The 18,203-nt window shown below is 39.5% G+C and overlaps 1 protein-coding gene across 6 annotated transcripts in view; it reads right to left on the bottom strand.

The window, feature by feature from the left end:
- Nucleotides 1-18,203, bottom strand: part of MYO1B (myosin IB) — a 150,717-nt gene that overhangs the window by 39,693 nt on the left and 92,821 nt on the right. For all 6 annotated transcript variants that reach the window (XM_081142752.1, XM_081142755.1, XM_081142754.1 and 3 more), the window contains exons 8-13: nucleotides 15,509-15,607; nucleotides 14,221-14,324; nucleotides 12,712-12,859; nucleotides 12,320-12,438; nucleotides 7,620-7,706; nucleotides 6,931-6,996 (exon numbers count right to left, since the gene is read on the bottom strand). In XM_081142752.1, the coding sequence (XP_080998878.1) occupies nucleotides 6,931-6,996; nucleotides 7,620-7,706; nucleotides 12,320-12,438; nucleotides 12,712-12,859; nucleotides 14,221-14,324; nucleotides 15,509-15,607 (623 nt within the window). The remainder of the gene's footprint in view (nucleotides 1-6,930; nucleotides 6,997-7,619; nucleotides 7,707-12,319; nucleotides 12,439-12,711; nucleotides 12,860-14,220; nucleotides 14,325-15,508; nucleotides 15,608-18,203) is intronic.

Here is an 18,203-nt window from a genome sequence, read left to right on the forward strand (position 1 = left end):
TGACTGAAACGACGACACACTGGGTGAGTTGCTTGAAGTCCTAAGGCTTTAGAATCTAAAGCTTCTAATTCTAAATTACCAGGAAAAATAAAATGTGCATAACACATCCACCCAAAGAGTCAGGGACAGAGGCAGTTGGCAGGTCACCAAAAGAGTGAAGAGGGTGAGCAGGATCCCGAGCGCACCTTCCCTTTCCCACCACTGCAACCCACTCGTGCTATACGTGCGTGTCTCCCCTTCAAACACTAACAAGGTGGTAGCGAGAGTGTTCTGGAGACAGGCAAAGAACAACAACTTGATTCTGACCTAGCCTGTTGCTTGAAGAATGAAAACAAAAATAGGATAGCACAATCGTCAAGGCAGAAGCCAGCTTCGTTCCCCACAGAAATATCTCCACATCTGTTGCAAACACACCTCACAGCCTCCAAAACGTCACGAGCCACCAGGGCCATCATTAATGCTGAAAATGAAGGCGATCCTATTTCTTGTGATCTAAGTTTAAGTTGTTGACATTGTCCAAATTTGGGGGAAAATGGGACTTCACAAACCCTTAAAAATAACTTGCAAAAATTTATAATTTGCAGAAAATTAAGGAGCAGCCTGGCAACAGTTCATCTAGCTGAAACTTGCACCGCTCTAAAGCAATTCTTCATTTACACAGGCGTTAAATAGCCCCAGGTTTTCCCTCACTAGATAGCTAAGCTCAATCTAGGGAGCATCACAGGAATATGAAGGCCCCAAAGCAACTTGATACTTGGAGACGTATTTGGTTTTTTAAGAACTGTGAGGGTGGCCAGCCATCTCTGAGCGGGGCAGGCACTCGGTCCCACGTCAGCCTCATGAATCAAAGTCTCCAAGTGGGAAGTGGGCAGGAGCTCGCTCCCACGGATGACTCACCTCCTCGCTCTCGTTTTCTGCCCATGTTCCATGCATGGAATTTTTCTCCACTGTCTAACACACATTTACTCCTAAAGACTGAGAGATAAAACTAAAGCTTTTGGAAGCACCTTCAAATAACTACATCCAGAATTTTCCACCATACAATCCCCTTGAATGAAACTCAGAACAAACCACCTCTCACTAGACTGCTCCAGAAAACACAGGTACACAGCAAGGTCCCTGTTTCACACTGTATTTACCAAGTGCAGACTGGAGATTAATCTTTAGAAATATATAATATACCCAAATTTTAAACTATAGAGCGTCTTTCAAGAATTCTAGAGTTTGAGTCCACCCTTCCAATATTAGAAAAACAGAAAACCATACTCCCAGTGGATACATTCATAACTAAGTTAATACTCACAAATACCAGTTATAGACCTTCCACTGGGGATGATTTTTAAAGATGGATAAAAAGACTGGCCTGTTACTATAGTATTCTCGGGAAGAGAGGAGGCTAATGATATCTGATACTCTTTAAGGCAGATATTGAAACCTTGTACTCTTTAAAAACAATAAATATTGAAAGGAAGATGTAAAATAAAGGAGACAGCACTATCACGTCTGTCATTAGGATGGTGCGACTGGAAGGATCTTGCAGGTGAATATTATGTGTAGGAAATAGGAAGGCAGTTCAAATACAAACACCAAAGACTCATTCAAGCAAAATTACTATTAATTACATATTTAATTAATATTTCTTACAGTTTAATACTCTCATTTGAGGTCAAATTTTGGATATATCAAGTTGGGCAGGGGTTCTATATTTTACAAACAATGAAGTCTCCTGTGTAATATATAAAACAGTACATTTATATAAAAGTTATAGAACTTTAAGTGTAATATCACTGTTTTGGAGGAGTTAGGCTATATTACTGCTTTAAAATGAGCTGTTGGTCCTAGCAAAGATTTACTTGGTGGAAAGCCTTGGGACAGTCCCCAGTAATAATAACATTGTTCCTATAAAAAACATAATGTACTTAACAATCCATTTTAAAAATCACAATGCCAAGCAATGGGCCCCAAATCAAGAACTGCTTTTTATTAAAAGTAAAGTTTTAAAAAATTCTCAACATAAGAGAAAAACATTTAACAATAAATATTGTTCTTTTCAGACAATTACAAAATTGAATGACTAGCTATAAGTTTTAGAAATCTTCCCTTTAAATACAGTATAACTTTTTTTAAAATATGGTAATTTTCTTCAAAAAAAACCACACAGCATTATAGTGCTCTTCTTAAATATTTTAAGAAAGGCCTTCATTTAAAAAGTAAAAGCAAGAGTAATGATGAAAACTAGAACAGAAGGTGTTGCCTGTAGCCAGAATCAATTTTCCTTTTAAAACAGTTTAAGAAAGAAATCCTATTAATCATGAGATGAACTTATCGGGCTACACTGACTGTTGCCCAACTCTTCAATTGTTTTATTTGAAACAGTCATTGCATCTAGCCTATCAGATCCTTATTATACACAGGCCACTTTCAGTGAGGTTCAGAAGAGCAAGGTGAAAAGGGTATGTCTGATTCAACATAACCAGCACTTTGTCTGCATGCAACTAGCTCAACTGTATGAAAAGTGCAATATTCAGCCACTGCTGGCCTACTTTGGTCTACAAGACACTAACAATTCATTAATTTCCCCATTAAACTATCTGCCTATTTTAATGCCTATCAGACAAGTACTTAGAAAAAAGTTGAATCAATTTAGATTGTTCAACATTGTTTTGAATTTAATTTCCTTATTTTAAAGAATGGTATTATTTTATAGAGATCGAGAATTCTCATAGATCAAAGGCCATATTTTCATTTATAAGAACATCCAAACTAAATTGTGTAGAATTGGAGTGTTTGGATTCCAATTTTCTTCCTTTGCAAAATTGGACTTATGTTCTCCCGGGATTTATAGCTGGACTTTGCTCCTTTATGAATTTTAATTCGCTTCACTTTATGTTTGGTATCAATGTTCCACTAATCTTTTTCCCAAACTGACTTCAGATCACATGCAGCCAGCACGGCAGAACTATTCACCCAGCTGTACTGGAATGTTCGCAGTCAAATAATGTGTCATCAACCCATGGTTTTATGCATCAGTTTCCCTCTTCCGCTTAGAGAAAGACCAAAGTGCATGAAAGGTTTCCACAGCTCAGCTGAAAAACGTTTTCATGGAAACCGTCAGTGGGGTCATAAGGCAGAATGAGAAAAAAGGATTTTCTGGACTTTTACTGTCCATTTTTTAGAGAGATGCCCAGGGTGTTCTAAATTGCAGAACCTTTCATTCTTGAAGTCAATTTTCACTGGACAGAGGGAGACTTTTCTCTGTACTCTATCCATTTATTTCCACTTATATACAGTATCACAGACATTTTCATTTTTGCAACTGAAGTGGATTGCGAGTACTCCTTCCTAAGTCATACTCCAGCCCTTGCACTTCAGCTTGTGGTATGTCAAGTCCTTAATTGTCTGGCTTCCTAGTGTTCGACCGTATGGGTTTCCTGATGCCCATGTGTTCTCATTTCGCTGAGAATCCAGGAAAATGTAGGATGGCATCTGGGGTATACATACATTAAAAGAAAAGAGACTTCCTAATTCTGTGTCAAAGGGCACTTAAAAGTGCCCAAGCAAATCTTTATTCTGACTTCCCCCAAACTAAATTTATTTATAAAATAAATAATAACATTTAAAAAATCAAGATGTTTAGAAGATTAATCTGAGAAGATTTAGACAGGCAAATGGAGAGAACAATGAATGATGATGAAAAACAAATGTTACTTCTCTCAAGGAACTGGGGGGAAAATCAAAACATTTACTGCAAGGAAAAGGAAAATTAGCTTCTAATGATTTCATGGCCATGGTAAGATTTGCTACAAGACATATGGCTGGCTAGCTGGATTTGGCCTTGACTGAAATTTCTGTTTAAAAAGAACAAAAACATAACCTGTTTGGTTTTAGGAAGATGAACTATGCACAGATTAGGTTGAGGTAAGATGAACTGTATGTGAGGCTGACTGTTTTCCAAGGGCATTTCGTGCAGAGGTCAAACAGCAAGAACACATCTGCCTGGAATTTACAGTTCACTCTGGAGACTCCTATTTACAGGAGCCCTTGGCCTCAGCTCTGCACGCTGGAATCACCTGGGCACTATAAAATACTGCTGCGGGGGCCCCACCCCAGAGGTTCTGCTTGACTGGTCTGGGGTGCAGCCTGCATCTGCATTTTCAAAAGCTCCCCAGGTGATTCTAACAGCTAAGTGTGAGAGCTACTGAACTGGGGTATTCCTCTGAAGGAAGGAAGGAGACCATTTAGAAACATATGCAGGCATTTTCATCAACTAAAGCCCACAGTGTTAGTGCTGAGAAAAACACTGGTAGAACCTGCAGTAGTAAATTTTGTTCAGGAAGATGGGCTTGGAGAAAAACTTGAATTAACTGTAAGTGAAAAATATTCTTGGATTGCTGAAGGGCCTTTCACCCAATGCCAAGTTACAGGATGTTTCCACCTAGAACATCCAAGTTCTGTTCTGATAGGCCTGTAGCAAACACAGTTTTTAAAAGTAATCCAGCTCTGGCCAGGTGGCTCAGTTGGGTGGAGCGCTGTCCCATACACCAAAAGGCTGTGGGTTTGATTCCCCGTCAGGGCACACACCAAGCTTGTGGGTTCCATCCCTGATCGGGGCAAGTACAGGAGGACACCCATAGATGTTTCTTTCTCACATCAATGTTCCTCTGTCTCTTTTTCTCCCTCCCCCTTCCTCTCTCTCTAAAATCACTAAAAACAAACAAACAACAAAAACATATCCTTGGGTGAGGATCAGAGAGAAAAAAAAGTAATAAGCTTCCTGATCAGACTCTCGTCCCAGACAGGCTGTGCCCTCAGCCACAGACCCTCAATCTTAGGGCTAAGGCCGTAAGCTCCATGCAGAAAGGAACAGTTCTGTATTGTTCACCACTGGAATCCGGCTTCTATTAGGCACTAAATAAATACTTGAGAAATGACTCCCTCACTTACCCATGGCCAAAGTTGCTCATGAGGCATAACTTAGTTCCCTGAGTGCTGTGAGGGTCTCTTTTCCCATAGCAGTTAGAACTCAGGCCACATTAAAGATGAAACCAAGCCAATGTCCTATCATAACCCTATTACCTTATTTAAAAAATTCATGTACTGAGACACGACATTAAGCACCTGTCCATTGGCTTAAGGATAATACACCTGATCCCTTTATTTCTGGCAAAACGAAAACAACATAAAATCAGTTTCTTTGATTTTAGAAACATCATTGAATACATTTTTTTCTTCCAAGTTTCTAGTGAGAGCTCTGCTTTTGCCCTATTCTGAAGCCATCTAAATTTAGATCAGCAGTGTGCCAGGTGAGAAATCTTTTCCCTGCCAACTGCAGAGAATGACTCTGACATGCTGCCCACTTAGTGTCAGTAACCTGAAGTCTTTCTAGAAAGAGATTAATTTCAGCACAGTGACTTCTGAGTATATGCAAGTAATCCTGCAAACTCACAAATTTCACCTTCTTCTCTCTTACTGAGGGGCCAGAGGCTTTCCTTTGCAGAGTCTGCTAAAGGGGCATGAGCAGAAGCAGCAGACATTGTGCTGAAGGGCAGTGTTCTGGACTTAGCGTGAGAGATGGCAGCCAGCGCACAGCGGAAGTGCCGCCAGCCTACAGACGAACTCGGGGAAGGAGAGGAGTGCTGTCGAGGAGCCTGGAGAGATGACAACGGCACAGAATCAGAGGGAGTCAGAGGCTTATCACAATATTTGGGTTTTTCCTCCCTTATTTCCAGATATTGAGGACCCTGTGAGTTTGGGGAGAAAAGTGAGGGAAAGGACCTACAGGAGAACTTTTATTATTTTATTAGGAGGCCTGGGGTTTAGGTCCTGAGTCCGCCACTTGGTAGCCACGTAACCTTGGGGGAGTTACTTGACCTTCAGAACCTCACTTCCTCATCTGTAAAATGGGAATAATAATAGCAGCTACTTCTGCTGTGAAAATTACTTCAGGTAACACACATAACACCATGGTGCTTGGATACAGTCAGCCCTCAATAATTATTTACCACTAGTTATTAAATAGGGAGAGTCCATGACCACAAAAATGAGTATTATAAGAACAAGGCATTTGCTAGAAAGGCCTGGTTTAGCTGCAGGGAATGGTTTCATTGTTTTCTCTGTGATTCTGTGAAGCTGATAATTTGGAACATGTAAAATCTTCGGGTGGTCATTCTGGACAGAGGAATCCACAAATCATTACCTGTGGGGGAGAATTGAAAGAGCCTACCTATTTGACACTTTCCTGAGCCAATCTAAAATACTACTCCTAAAAGTGAGAATAAGTTTTCCAGAAAGACCTAAAGTGCCTTATCAAAGTCAAAGTTAACAAGGGGGTTAACTGAAAATTCTAATGTAGTATAAAATGTTTAAATTTGTAGTAAGCATGAAATCTTTTTAAAAAATTCATTACAAACTTCAGCAGAAATTATTTCAACCTTTGCAGCAGAATTCATACTGTAAGATCATAGCAGGATGAGACCCAATAAATCATCCCCAGACCCTCTCTGTGTGAGGCCCACAGAGATAAAGTGGCCAGCGCTGGACAGGCCATGGCCAGTATTCAGCTGTCCCATTCCTGACTCTTCTCACGGCACCACCTTTCCTCACTCTCCAAACAACCTACAAATAAACGAATGACTACAGGCATAATGTCTGTACACCTTGCTGGAAATTTCCTGGTAAGAATTTTGAATTTGCAATTTCAAAAGTCAAGTATTAATACAAGAAGTTCTGTTTTAAATAGCAATGTCTCCAAAATGCTGGCTCTTAGCATTCAAAACACACACAAACACACACACGTTCTGTTACATCTGCACAGAGGTAATTGGTAGATTCAAAGTTATATTAACTACATTAAATAATGTCTATGGAATATTTAATTTCCAACTGTTCTACATTAATAAATATAATACAAAATAATAGAAAAAAGCTTACCTCAAAAATTTCAAAGCCATAAATGTCCAAAACACCCATGACCTTCTTTCTCACTTTTGTCTGTGCCTTCAAAAGTTTCAAATTAAAGGGTTAATTTAGGCATGAAAAATAACACTAAAAGCATACCAAAGAACATAAATATATATTACAAGTTAATTGTGTTTCATAACTAGAATAACTGTAATTTAAGTTTTTTTTAAATGTCTGAGATAAGATATTGGTATGGAGTCTTTCAGAAATTTTAATAGATGACTTATTTAAAGAAGGCATTAGTGATGCTTAATTATAAAAAAGGATCACTGAATCTTACAACAGGTACAGTCTTTCAAAAATCACCTAGCCCAATACCCTCGTTTTATTGAAGAACATCAGTCGTTAGAGTGGCCAAGTGACCTTTCAGGCAGTGTGTACAACTAGTTAGCAGATGAGCCAGGACTTGGGATGCTGACTCTCAGAGTAACTTTGCAAAGACCATTAGACTATTTACTGGTGAGATTTCTTATAATGTGGAAAACAAAACAGAACCCCTGACCAATTTCAATCCTATACAAGGTACATTCTTTACAAGGAACAATCTTTTAAGTGGTAACCAATAATCTGATTACAAAATTAAAATATCTTTAGCTTAATGTTTATACTCCGAATACCATTGATTACAATTGATTTATTTGGTTACAGAGGTTCAGTACCTTAATGCTTTCATTGATTCGATTTACCAGCCATGAAAACAACCTGCTGTAGAGGTTTTTAGCCAGAGCATCACGGGCGTAATAAGCCTATTAAAAAGAAAAAGAAAAAAAACCTCAATGCCCACGACTACCGCAAAGCTTAACTTCAATAAACTAAGATTTAAAAAATATATTTGAAGCTCTTTTATTTCAAATTTATTTAAGGAAGGCCTAGAGATGGGCGCCAGAGCCTCAGGAGAGGAGAGCCAGGGGTTCTGCTGCTGCTCTCCAATACTCCGGCCCAGTCTGTGCACTTCACTGTATTTCGTAAGAAGTTAGGTATTACTGTTAAGTAAACCATTACATTTTTATTGTGAAGAACATAATTTATTAGGTTATGTGGAAATTTCTTTTCCACACTGCCTCCTAATTGAACTGTAACAACTTTAGTAATATATTCACATCCCTGGAAACATATTGCAGCTGAAAAAGAAACACCTTTTCCCTCTATCTTACATTTCCCTGCTAATCCCAAACCTTCCTCCCTAAATCTCAGGCAGCTATTCCAATCAGGGTTAAAGAAAACCTACCTAGAAGTTGGCAAAAAAAAAAAATAATAATAATAATAAAAAAAACACAAATGCACAAAGCTGGGGTGGGGGTGGGGATGATAGCAGAAAATGCCTGTAAAATGCAATCCCTTCTCTTCTAGTTTTACTTTCTTAAAAAAGGTAAGTGCCTAGAACAGTGCCTGACACACAGTAAGTCTATAGATGTATTTCTGTTATGATTTTTGAATTATCCTTTCTCCATTACTACCTCCTGAGCCTATATAATTCTTTAATTCTTTCTCCTTTGTTCTTAATAAATTCCAGTTATCTCAAAACACCACATAACCTCAAAATACTATACAAATTTGTAAACAGGTCATTTTTCACTGCAATGCCATCCAGTTTTTTTAGGTTGTATGCTAGCTACCTGCTTCCAAAAAACCACCATTCCGATATGCAACTGCATAGTGACAACTTATTCTGGTAAACTGCTTTAATGAATCTTCTTTGCTTCCTTCAAGCAAATATTTATTCCAGGAGTCTCAAACTTAAATGCTTCCAGAGACTATGTGATAGAAATGAACAGGAAGTAGTGGATCAGCAGGGGCTGGAGGATGCATTCCAGGCTAAAGGCACTCGAAATGTATTTCAAAGTTCAAAAAGCAAGCAAAACCCTCCCCCCAAAACAAACCAAAATAAAGGAGAAAACTACCCTTTATTCAAATAAAGCATGCCTACTGAGCTATACTGAGCCCCAGAGGCTGCACTTTGCCACCTGGCACTTCTGGAGCCTGATTCATGCCATGTAATCTCCACATTAACATCCTCCCAAGTCAGTGCAGGACAGTTAGTCCCATTTAAGGATCACTAGTAAGGTGTGTAGAAATGAGGGGACACACCGTGTGCTGATTCAGCATCTCAGCTCTCGGCATATATGAACAGACTACGCATTTCTGCACTTGTGTGAAGCTCACTGAAGAACTTGCAGGTGGAACCTGCACCAGAAGTGACCCACATCAGGAGTGGCCCAGGACAGTGCATGTGAGGCAAGGTGGAGACACAGATGCATGGAAATATGGGCCACCCTCCAGGAGCTTACAGAGAAGCTGGGGAGATCAGAGCAGCATGAGCAAAAACAATCAGAGGGCCGTGCCGAACTCCAGGAGAAAGGAGTGGAGAGAAGGGAGAATCGTGGGTCCGCTGTGATCAAGGAGGGCTCCCTGGAGAGCTGGACTATTTGGAATGAGCAGTGGTGTGTGGAGTGTGGGACAAGCAGGAACAAAAGCATCAGGTGAAAATAAGTGTGGCATTTAAGAAATAGCAGGGAATAAGCTGAGATAAGCTGTGTAGGGTCGGTTTACACAAGGCCTTGGGAGTCAAGCAGAGAGCATGCGACAGAAGCTGAATGATAACTCTGTCTTCAGTTTACATTATTTCAATATTAATCCCCACATCTAAGGAAAGATCTAAATGCCTTGGGGAAAATGAGGCATAAGGCAATAAAGATGATAATGGGGCCGAAGAATTGAAGCTATGAGGAAAAGTTAATAAAACAAGTCACTTCTCACTGAAATCAAAACTTTGGAGGCAGTAAGAGCAGTAGAAACAAATACTCTGACCCCTACCTACATTGGAAAAAACCAACACTTGACTAAGCTGAATAATCAAGGGTCTAAGCCAATTCCTGTATGCCAAAGGTCAAAGGCGTGCGGAAAAGCTTTACACAGCAATGCAAGGGGACTCAAGCTCGCAAAGTGAAAGGCGCCCGGCTCTTGTTTCTGTAAAGAATGATTCTAACGTCAGAGTAAAACTCAATAAAAACAGAACAAAATATAACCCTGTATATGTCACATATGGATATTTCTAATGGGCTTTCTTAAACAACAGAGGTTTTCTCATCGCATCACTATATACCCAACGGCCCCCCGCTCTGGCTACTGAAACCGTCTACTCAGTGTGAGCTTCCATACAGTGGTTCTCAAAAGGTGGTTCCTGGACCAGCAGCAGAAGCATCAACTGGAAACTTGTCAGAAATGCAAATTCTTCTGTCCTACCCCAGATCGACAGAATCACAGCCTGCAAAGGGTGTTTACCAACCCTCCAGGTGATTCTGATGCACACGCAAGGTTGAACACTACTGGAGTAGATTCTCTACTCTCTCACTCCACACTTACCCTTTCCAGCCATTCTGCTCTGAATTCTCTTCCAGTATCTAACACTACAGCCAAACCTGATCAATCCATTTCCTGACAGGTAGTCCAAACCTGGCTTTCCTCATTGTTTTCCTTTTGAAATGCCCTTTCACCCATTCTTTATACATCTAAACCCTTCACGACTGGCTCAGACACCATCTCCATGAAATCTTCCTTAATCCCTTATATCCTCACTGATGGGCTACATGGGGACTATGCTGAGCAGGCTCTCAACACATTTTCTTGATTAAGTCAGTCACTCACCATCTGACTTTGAATTAGTAAGGTTGGCATGGACAGACAGGATGGTGGAAACAGTAATTTAGGACGGACACACACCAGTTATAGTCAGAAAAGGATTGTTACAAACCAACCTTACATATATATATAATGTTATATTGGATTTTCCATAGCCAAACAGCTCACTAAAATAAGAAATAAACACTGAAAGAAAGCAAAAGAGGTGTAGGATTTCTTGGTTAGCAGAAAAGACTATTTCCGAGCAGCAGAGAAAAAGACTAACTCCACTCTACTGTCTTACAGATGCTTGAGGCTACACACAAGGAGGAAAATACAGTTGGACAAAGTAGGCCTGAGTGGGAAAAGTCATCAATTTGTCATTTAATTCTAGACTAGATCAGCCCTGACTGGTGGGAAAATGTCTATGCCATAGAACAAAAAGTTTACGTTGAAAGGGGCTCTAGAAGCTGCCTAGATATACATGAATGCAGCCATCCATCCATCCATCCGTTTAACTTGAACCAAAGGAGAGAAGTGGTGAGGAACTCAGAAGGACTTCATTGGCCTTACTGTCAAGGATGGAGCGGGTACAATAAGGAAGGCAGGAAGGCCAATTTGGCCATTTGACCACAAGCTGGCTTTTCTCACTAAATCAGTAACAGCAATTCCGTGCTTCTAGTTGCTTGGGCCAAAAATGTTGGGAGTCATCCCTGACTTCTCTCTGTCTCACACCACGTAACAAGTCAGCAACAAATTTTATTGGCTCTACCTTCAAAATATATCCAGATGTGACCATTTCTCACTCTCTTGCTACCACCCAGCTCAAGCCACCTTCATTTCTGGGTTCAATATACCTCAAAGCTCCCCAGTGCTATGAATTTAACATTTGTGTGCCCCACAAATCTATACGTTGAAGCCCCAATCCCCAACGTGATGGTATGTGGAGGTGGAGGCCTTCAGGAGGCAATTAGGTTTAGATGTGGTCATGGGAGTGAAACTCCCATGACAGGACTGGTGCCCACAAGGGGATAAGACACCATAGTGTGCACAAGCTCATACTCACAATTCCTTCTCTCTCTCTCCCATGTTAAAAAGATAAAGCAAAAAGGTGGCCATCTGTAAACCAGGAAGAGGGCACTTACCAAGAACCCAAACATGCTGGCACCCTGACCTCAGACTTCTAGCCTCCAGAACTGTGAGAAATAAATGTTTTCTGTATAAGCCATCCAATCTATGGTATACTGTTATAGCAGCCCGAGTTGGCTAAGACACCCTGCTTTTATTTTATTCCTCTTTCCCCTACCCTCTGCTCCCCACATTGCTGCCAGAATGACCCTCTGAAGTACAAGGCAGATCATATCACTCATGCTCAAAACCTCTCTAGTCATGTCCCACCTCGTTCAGGCCCAACTTCCCGACCTCCATGACTATGGCTCTCCCTCACTCTGCTCTACTTCTGTTCTTTGTGTGCTGTACTCACAACCTGCTGGCTTACTATACACATTTATTTTCTAGGTTTACTGGTTCCTGTTTGGCTCTTCCTGCCAAAATTTTAAGCCCCATGAGGACAGGGATCTTTATCTGTTTAGTTTACTACTGTGCACCCAGTGCCTAGAATGGTGCCTGGAATACAGTATGTCAGTTAAGGTAACAGCCTGCAAAATAAAATTTGTTTCCACTTATATAAAAATATCAAACGCTTTTTAAAACTCACTTCCAGGCATTATGTTTCACCCACCTGAGCCACATTCAGTGTAGTTGAAACTTTCTCCTGCTTGGCCTCAACTGTTCGGAAACTAAACGCTCGCTCTAGAACCGACTGATCGATACCAGTCAACTCACAAATTTCTTTTAGCTCTGTTGGGGGGAACAAACACAAAAAGTGACTGTATATGTGCTGCTAATAATCATTTTCAAGGCTTAGGGTGTTCTTTCTAAATCACATCCAAACCAAACAGTATAGAATGTATAAATCAAGACTTAAAACTTAGCTGTAATTATATTTCTGCTGAATTTCACTAGAAAGCTTTTTCAAACCAATCAAAAGCAAGTTTTACTTTCTAGATGAAAAACTGTGGACAGAAATTCAAAACCAGCTTGCTAAACAAAGTTGGTTCTCCACTGACTTACCATTTTTATCTTTGATTTTGCTTTCATCTAAACCGTTCACTCGAGATTCAGGCTTGAACTCGATGTTCCCCAGTTTTAACACCGCTGCTACCACCTCCAAGACAGACTCGGCCTCATGATCCATAAAACCCACAATCTGCATGGCATTCTGGGGGGGAAAAACACCTGTTTTCTTTCTGTAGTTCTCTATTATTTTTAATGAAATAGATTTGTTTCTGAAATAACAAAAACAGCAATAACAAAAAGACAAAGTGCCCCAGAATAAACTTTCCAAAATGCAAACCTATTAACAAACCTGACAGAGCACCCATGTGGGGCTTTACCCTGTTCAACGATTTCAAATTGTGGCTCTGGGAGCCCTAGGGTACCTCATGTGCTGTGGCAAAGGGAGGAGGGTAAGGGGAAAGATAGAAGAGGCCGAGAGGTGAGCCTTGGGCTCCCACCCCGTTTGTATGTGTGTATATAAAAAGATATATACATATATCTTTTTTTTATACTGGGGCTCTACTGCTAGAAAGAAAACCAAACAAAAAGTTTTCATAACCCCCTACCAAGAAAAAGTCTTCATTTATTTTCCATATGAGAAAAACTGTGGTTTGCAAAGATGAAGTTTGTAAACCTGATCCAAGGCACTGTAGGTAATAAGTAACATTCATTTTTTAGTCAAAAATTTTTATTGAGTGCTAATGATTTGCCAGGCAAATTAGAGAGCTGGTCTAAAACTCAAGTCTCAAAATGGAATCAACAGGCCTCCCATATGAGGATGTCCACAATTTTTAAAAATGACATACTCTAAGAAATGTTTTCTTTTTCAGAAGGGCCTGGCTATTTGTTGTCTGTCTGTATGACTAGGCAACCCAGAATTTCAAACATATACAAAAGTAGAGAGAGCAAGCAAAGAATCCCAAGTCATTTTCACTCACCCTCAAAAACTAATGCCAATTTAGTTTCCCCTATAATCTGACCTCCTCCCCCCCTCCCTACCATTTGGAAGTAGGTATCAATTACAATATCATGTCCTAATAGGAGTAATTTTCAAAGTGCCACATGAACATAAAACATAGGATATAAATTAATTTTTCTAAATGCTAATCATTCCGATTTATTAAAAAATGGTATAAAAACATAAATTTCTGTCTCAAAAATAGTTTTGACTTAACACGATTAAGTCAAGTTTTCACACTTGAAAATGAACTACTGAGCTTTGGTTATGAAAACACTCAGAATTTCAGTACAACTTCAAAAGAATCAAACCCCAAAATAATATAAGAGAGTTCCTTTTGACAAACTGTAAAATTGCATGCTCCAATAAAGCATGGCCTTCACAATATTGTATGACTTTTGAGCTAGTAAAAAGATCAAACTAATAAAAATACAATAAATTCTTGCATAATTCTAAAACTTTAGGGAGCATGAGTTACACATTAAAGAAAACTCAGATTTGTTACCAATTTCAACTGAGCAATACAGTGTTACCCATTTTAGAAAGCAATAAAAAGATTACCTTACCCTAACAGTTCTGAAGTGTGCCGCATCGTCCACTCCATTAACTGTGGCAGAGTCCAGGCTCAAGTAGTTGTATCTGCTGAAATCCCGCTCGAGTTTAAGTTTATCTAATGAATCACACACACAAATTGATAAGCTACTTCAATACTCAAATCATCTTTAATACTTGATTCCTTTATCCCTTCAGATAAAATGACTTTCACATTCTGTATTACAACAGAATAAAAATTGATACCAAATACATATAATAGCATTTTTCTAAAATCATGTTTTATCATTGTTGTTCCTATTTCAACCTTTGCTTTTTTACATTTATTCTTAATGGGTAAGGCCCTTTCCATATTTTTATAATATAAAATATCTTCAATGAAATACTTCATTATAACATAATACTTGCCTAGCGATTCCTCTACCATTGGACATTTGGGTTCTCACCAGTTTATAATAATAAATATAGGGCAGAGATGGATGTCTTCAAAGACAATGTTTTGGGGGTTCCTTTGAATTATTTCACTGGGATATGTTCCTAAAAATAGTGCGCCTGGGCAGTAGGCACTGATCATTTTACGGCTTATTTTGGGTTGCTAATTAACCACCCAGGAAGAAGTCCTCCCTTTGAAGTGATATCCACAAGCTCTAAGTAGGCCACTGCCTGACAACTCTGGCAGCTTGATCCTTTTAAATAACTTTCCCTAGTATATGTATAGTGGACACTTCAGAGTTGTTTTAACGTCCTTTGCTGATTATTAGTGAGGATGATTTTCCCCCAGGTGTTGCTGACTTGCCAAAACTCTTTCAGTCTGAACTACTTGTTCAAAGCTTTACATCACTTGGCTATTGCTATTGGGTACTGTACTTATGCACTTAAATTAATTCTCTAAAATATCCAGGTGATATTTTTAACTCTAGTATCAGTTGCAAATGTCTTCCACTATTTTTAAATCTTCACTGAACAATTTTATGCATCTACTGCTCCCTGTTAATTTCCTCTCCCCAAGTGGAATAATTACTTTATTCCATTTTACTGTTTTACTTTATTATTAGCCCCTTCCCCAGTACATAGCCCTTTTAGTAAACAACCTAAGACGGGGGCACAGTATCCAGTGAAGTACAAGGCCATACACTAAACAAATGCGGGGATAGAATCAAAGCAAACACACCATATCCTTCACTCCAACCAGTCATGGAAAATTTTAAGAAGGAAGGGAAAAGCACATGAGACACTTTTAAAAAGAATGCTTTGGAAAATGCTGTGACACTTAAAAATTAATACACAGAGACAGGGACTTACTGAGGAGCTCTTCAGAGGCACCAGAGAGCAGCTGATAGAACACATGGAAGTTTCTTTCACCCCTTGGCTGCTTAACAACTCGAGATTTCTCTAAAAGGTCTAAAGAGAAAAACAATAAAATCATAGTGTTGGATTAATTTGACTTTAAATCCACCATGGTTCTCTTTTTCCCCTTTCACTTTCTTTTACTGTTTTGTATTAATAAAATAATAATAAAAGCTATATTTTCAGCTCTACTTTCAGGGAGAAGCTCAACTCTAACTAAAATCACCAAATTAAACAAACCAGGGTCTTTTTAAACAACAGTGAATATGCAAAATAAGTTCAACAATACATTCAACAACCTGATTAAAAACAACATAGTTTTATACTAACAGTCTCTTAATTTTACATGACATTTAATTCTTCAAAAGGTAGAATTACAAATCAAATCAAGCACTGAAATGCAGCTTTACGAATCCACTAAATAATTATGATAATAAATAATTTAATATTTTTGAGATCTTATTGTGTGCTTTCTATAAACTTATTCATTGAATCCTTCAGCCATTTTGTAAGGTATTATTGAACAGATGAAAACACTGACAGTCCAAGAGTTTAAGTGCGATCTGCAATCAGGTCATCGGACCCAAGTGCAGACACCGTCTTATAGCCACACACCCTGCTACCTGGGATAAGTGAAGCACATTTTCTTGATATCTTGAAGTCTTAGAGAATAAAAGTGGTTCTCATTTAATGGAACTGTTGTGATTTGACTGCGTACTTTCATTGATTCCAGATCATTTTTCATCCCGTATATTTAAAAGTTTTCAAACTTTCACCAAGGAAGAAAGGAAGGGAGGGAGGAAGGGAGGGAGGGAGGGGAAGGGAGGAGAGGAGAGGCAGAGAGGGGAGAGGAGTGGAATGTAAGAATAGAGAAAAGAGAAAAAAGAGAGGAAGGAAAAAAAAAAAAGCCCAGCCAACCAGAAGGGAGGCATTATGACAGTGTACAGGAGATGGCAGAGTACAATCGCAGAGAATATTCTTGCCTGGAGTCCTGCTTATCACCAACCAGTGATATAAAAGCCGGTCTGGATTCTCCAGTAAAGGCCAAATTTAGTTATAAAATTCCAAATTAGTGATCCCATTATTGAGGACTAATTTTAGAGAACAAACACACTGGATTTCCAATAAGATCCAATTCTAAACGTTATCCAAAAAATGCGTAAGGGAGAGGTGATGTGCAACTTTTCTGGAAATGGTCATTGAACGTCTTAATTTGCGTTTCTAGAATCCACACCAGCACCTGATGAGGAGCCGAGAAAGAGTTCATTCGAGCGTAGATGTGATGAATGCAAAGTCCCGGGGAGCTCCAAATACATGAGGTCATTGCAAGAATGAAGAGATGAATTGCAAGGAAACACAAAATTAAGCTGACTAAAAGGAAGAAAAGTATGTAAATACAAAAATTATTAGGAACAGGATGCTATGGACTTTTAAATTTTTTCATCTCCAGCTCTCATTTGACCTGGATGACTGCCAATGCCTTTAAATAATGAAGACTTCATATTTAGCAAGAAGAAAGAAAACAGAAATTGAAAGCACAAGTGAGACAAAATTTGGAAAAGAAAGATTTGTAACATTCATCATCTCTAAGAACTGACCATTTCAACCTATTAGCAGGTAAATACTGACACGCAGAACAGAAGACAGAAGACAGGCAAGGATAAAAATGCAGTGTGATTTTACTTCTCAGGTGGCTACGAGTATTAGCACAGCTTTAGAAAAAAGAACACACAGGGCATGGGCAGATTCTTCATTGAGAAGCTAATCCTTGTAGAAATTCCTCAAGCCTAGAAGAAAGTAACCTGATTACATAAAAAAATAAACAGGTGCTACAGTTTACTTCACCCATTCAGGCCCAAATTCCTTCTGTCGACTCACTGCTCACCCACTATGTGCCAGGAACTATTTGGAAATAGCCCAGCACAGACTGTAAACATGAAGACCTTCTTCCTCTTGGCCCACAAGAATCCCACGTGCTCACTATTACTCCCGCCACCCAAACAGAGAGCAGCAGTCCTTTCCCAGGTGGGACGCCCAGGCTCTTAGGAGAGAGCATGAGATGAGGTGGGGAGGGCAGAGACCAGGTGTCCTTCATCTGTCAAAACCCAAAGACCCCAGGCTCTTCCTGTGGTGCTCAGAACCCTGCCATGCCCCACAAGCATTAGCCCACCGAGCAGTGACACCTTAATAATAATGACAAGTCATTGCCTGGTGCCACTTATCCAATCACATTCCAACAAGCCAACTGTGGTACTTCAAGACACAAAATACCACCTTCAAAGCATGTGACATGCAACAGCAACCCACTGGCCTGCCTAGTGTTTCGCACTTTTTGAACAAATGCTTGTACACATTGGAGAGCTTGGTAAATGGCAATGGCTTTAATATTCAGCAGATAATCTGCCACCAAGTTAAAGAATAATATTCCCTTGTACAGAGTGTGGAAAGGAATGTTGGCGAATGTACTTCGTGAACCGCTCACACTGATATGATCGGTGATTATATCACATTCAAATATGAAACATAATGCGATGCGTGCAAAGGGGAAGTAGAAAGGGAACTTTTGCTGACCTTCCTCAATGCGTTCGGTGCTTTTCATTTGTTATCATAAACAACCCTGAATCCCTCCCCTGAAGTTGGTTTTATTATC

Source organism: Miniopterus schreibersii (assembly GCF_964146895.1).
Source record: "Miniopterus schreibersii genome assembly, chromosome: 7".
Classification (NCBI taxonomy): domain Eukaryota; kingdom Metazoa; phylum Chordata; class Mammalia; order Chiroptera; family Miniopteridae; genus Miniopterus; species Miniopterus schreibersii.